Source organism: Phlebotomus papatasi, chromosome 2 (genome assembly GCF_024763615.1).
Source record: "Phlebotomus papatasi isolate M1 chromosome 2, Ppap_2.1, whole genome shotgun sequence".
Taxonomy (NCBI): domain Eukaryota; kingdom Metazoa; phylum Arthropoda; class Insecta; order Diptera; family Psychodidae; genus Phlebotomus; species Phlebotomus papatasi.
Genome location: NC_077223.1, coordinates 19,644,104 through 19,648,301, shown reverse-complemented (window position 1 = coordinate 19,648,301; position 4,198 = coordinate 19,644,104). Strand labels below are relative to the sequence as shown.

General features: G+C 35.6%; 1 protein-coding gene across 1 annotated transcript; it reads left to right on the top strand.

Annotated features, from left to right (window-relative positions):
• The first annotated feature begins 2,453 nt into the window (after positions 1-2,453).
• Positions 2,454-3,747, top strand: LOC129802978 (transmembrane protein 222). The gene has a single exon (XM_055849246.1). The coding sequence runs from the start codon at positions 2,581-2,583 to the stop codon at positions 3,097-3,099; it is 519 nt and encodes a 172-aa protein (XP_055705221.1). The 5' UTR covers positions 2,454-2,580; the 3' UTR covers positions 3,100-3,747.
• Positions 3,748-4,198: the final 451 nt, after the last annotated feature.

Genomic DNA, 4,198 nt, shown 5'->3' with positions numbered 1-4,198 from the left:
CGAAGTCTTACTTAAATCTGTTTACCTTAACAAATCGCGCGGTTTAGAATGACGGTTAATTTGATTTTAGCGGGAATTTTACAGTGTATTTGGGTAAAAATACGCTTTGATAAAATATGTAGTGTTTAGAATATCATGTTTAGAATATTGAAATGAAATGTCGTAACAACGAGCATTCATAAACGATAGAGAGAATATGGGCAGAATGCTTGACATTGAATGGCTTGAATGTGAATAACAAATTATAAGTTTGCAACTAAAACTATTCAAAGCAAAAATAAATTTTTGAACCTTTCTTGGGACATGAAACCAGAAGATCTAATGGCCTCTACACACTAGAGAAATTTATGTCCATATTGAAGCAAACTCCCTACGCTTGAATAGGAAAAACTCTTCAATATGGACATAAATTTATCTAGTGTGTAGAGGCCATAAAAAGGTGTTGAATGATCCAAAGAAACATGGGTTTTTCTAACGAATTACAAAATTTTGTTGATAAATAATTTCTATGAAAGTTCTTCACTAGAACCCGGCATTATGCACATTTTCGGGACCGAAAACAAACGCGCGAAATGGTATTATGACTAGCGCACAATAACTTTTGTTTGTAAACATGTTTTCAAAATTTCCAATGAGAATGAGCGAGATGACTAGATCTAGATCTCACTCATTCTCATTGACATGTCAAAAACATGTTTACTAAACAAAAGTTATTGTGCGTTGGGCATTACGCATCGAGAAAATGTGCATACCCGCAGGGGCTTTCTTTTGAATACATCGGCCGTAGAACGAATTTCTTGCGGAGTAAAAGTAGTTCAAACAAAAAGATTCAATTGTTTAATTTTAATTGAAATGCATTAACAAACAATACTTGTTGGCCAGAGTTCTTCAATAAATGGTTAGAATATTTAGAAAAAAATCAAATCAATTTAAAAAAAAATATCAAAGCGACAATACAGGAAGTGGATCTTCACTGATATATTCACATCCACTTTTTAAAATGCTGAAATCATTTTTTTCCACAAGATTTTCGGCAATTTCTGACCTGGTGCCTCTCAAACAATTGTAAATTACTTTTTTTTTACCGGTTCCCACGCAATTTTTTCACCTGGCAGCAAAGAATTTGTAAAACATTGAATCCTTTTCCTACTTTCGGATGTCAGGACCCGTAAAAACACCTTCTTCAATTTTACCGTTACTGAATTTTGGAAAAATTTCCCTCAAGCGTCTGAAAGTCGCTTGCTCATGATTTAGGGATTTTGTAAAATTCTTTACAATTCCGAATTTTATGTGTAATGGTGGTAACAGAATATTGTCCTTTTTTGTCAAACTTTTTTTGACTCCTTGTAGCTCGGGTCGGGGGTTATCGATCGACTTAAGTATTTTTTTGTTTGATAGGTATAATCAAGGGCTACAACATACTAAAATTTCAACCCGATACACAAAGGAATTTTTGAGTTATTTAACTTAGAAAATTAAAAACTCTTCTTTTTAATAATAGCGCCCCTAGCGGTAGTTTTATGAACTTGCGATGTTAGAAGGAGAAGTGACATTTCACGACAGCTTTCCAAAACGCCCTCACTTTTTAAATTCTGACAATTACAACTGGAGATATGGCCACTTTAAAATTGAATTTTTGACCCCTTCTAGCTCGGGTCAGGTGAGTCAGAGGGCCTTAAGTTTGGTATTGATCGAAAAATCTAAGGCCCAGCTATAACGTACCAAAATTTGAGCCCGATCGATTCCATATCGAAGTCTTATTGGCCTATAGTTCATGTTATTAAGATATGAAATAAAATAATGATTTTTTGAGAGAAAATTCTGTAGTTCATAAGTATAATTCAAATATATAATTTCTGGATAACGATGTAATTTGTGACCCTGTGATATTCTGAAGGATTTTTTTTGCAAACGACTCAAGTCGTCCCACGAATTCTTTATATGGACTTGACGGACTTTAGAGATATATGAAACAAATCTAAAAATGAAGGGATATGGATATGCGATGTTCCAGGAAAATTATCCTTGAATACATTTGTTTGTTTTTATAAAAAATAATAATTAAACAGTTATTATAGGGCAAAAAATAGTGAAATACGAAACTTGAAAACTTTATTTAAAATTCCAATATTAATGCAAAATGGGTATAAAAAACGGTGTCAGTCACCTACAAAACGCAGTATCATCGTTTATTTTCCAATGAAAATGAATCCATCAGAAATATTGCACAAAAATCAAAAGTTTCCAAAGATTGTAGTCATTGTAGTCTACAATCTTTACCTATTTTTTATTAATTTTTCAATTTTGACCAGTGTTTTATTGAAAAATAGGCCTTTCTCGAGCTTTCTCTGTATCGCTCAGTCAGTAAACGTTAGTTCAAATCCAAGCTGCCACTAATACTAACGCAAACTTTTCGATTTTTTCTTGTCTTGAATGTCTTCTGCGCTGTCAGAGATATTGCCTAATTGACAGATAATTGTGTGGTTTGTTTTTCCGACGAATTTCGCAGAAAAACCCTGTCTCGAGGTGAGCTGCCCCAAAAAAAAGTACTAGTCTAATCCAGTTGTGAGCAGTGTGAGGATGGAGAGGCGATTGTCATCCACCAGCGAGGCGACAATCAACTTCGCCACAGACAAGTATCCTTTTTGCATTGTCTGGACACCCATTCCAGTCCTCACCTGGTTCTTCCCCTTCATCGGACACATGGGTATTGCCATGTCCAATGGTGTTATAAGAGACTTTGCTGGTCCCTACTTTGTCTCCGAGGACAATATGGGCTTCGGACGACCCACCCGGTACCTTATCCTAGATCCCTACTGTGTCCAGGGCGGACCACATGAGTGGGATGAGAGTGTGTCCAAAGCTTCCGTGGTCTACGGTACCCGGATGCACAATCTCTTCTGTGACAACTGCCACTCTCACGTGGGCATGGCCCTGGCACTGATGAAGTACAGAAATCGCACCAGCTGGAACATGGTTGTCCTGGCCTTCTGGATGTTCTTCTGCGGGAAGTATGTGGGCGTCGGCGGGGTCATTAAGACCTGGCTACCTTTTATCATAATATGCATCATATGTGCTCTTGTGGCGTACTATCTGTGAATTCCTGACCACACTTATCTCAATGTCGCCGTGGAAACTTTCATTCGTTCCCCCTTTATTTTTTTTCTTTATCATCAATTGGAAATCATTGTTAATCATCCTCATTGGACTGTCAGAGATTTTCATTATATTTACATAGCTCGTCGCTATCTTTCTCACCTCACTCTCACTTAATTACGATAATATCTATCATGTTATTTATTTCTACAACAAACACCAAGAGGAAGCAAGAAAAGAAGAAAAAAAAAACATCGGGCGTAAAGAAAAAAATGCTAGAACAAAATTCTATATACTGATAAAAAGTCAAAAAGTAGCATTTATCATCGTAAAAGTGGTATAAAATATACTAATTCATATTGTTTTATAGTTTTAGTGAACATCCAAACAGTGAAAAATAAGTTTATGTACATTAAACTGATTTATGTATTCAGGACTTATTATTTTTGCTTAGATAAGTACGAAGATCTTTGTGTTACCACAGGTTGAGATTTTTAACAGCAAAATTGTTTATAGATTTTGCAAAATTTAAACGCTCAAAGTGACTGAAATCAAAACAAGAGTGACTAAAAGAAGAAATTGTATTCCAATTTTTGGCCCAACAATTTGATTATTTAAGAAAAGTTTTAAATAAAGTGTTTAATTTGAAAAGTTTGTCTTTTTATAATGCAGCTCTGATTCTAAATACGTATTTCGTTTTTATTAATCGTAAATATGACTATGTTTCTACGGTTTCTACCCATGCTAATGCTGTTCTTGGGTGTTCTCTCTTTGCCTACCTCCGGTCTAAAATTACCACTTTTATTACACATCTGCTCTTGACTGCTCTTCTTAATTATTGAGCTGAGTTCTTGATGATGCACTTTTCTAAAAGTAACTTTTTTTAATGAAGTTCTTTTCACCAATCGGTTTGGTGAAGATGACCATCTCCAATTCGATGTGGCAGGTAAAATCTGCAAAGGAGAGATCAGGCAGACTCAGACCTGAGGCTAGAGTATGCTCTATCTCCTACGTTGTTCAACCACTGTCCACACGGAACTCTTCTCCACTTCAGTCATCCAAGATCTCATTCGTTTATTTGCTGTACCACCAAGAGCTGTGC

Excerpts from the sequence above, each read along its gene's own strand:
- LOC129802978 (XM_055849246.1), top strand. The coding sequence starts at position 2,581 with ATGGAGAGGCGATTGTCATCCACCAGCGAGGCGACAATCAACTTCGCC.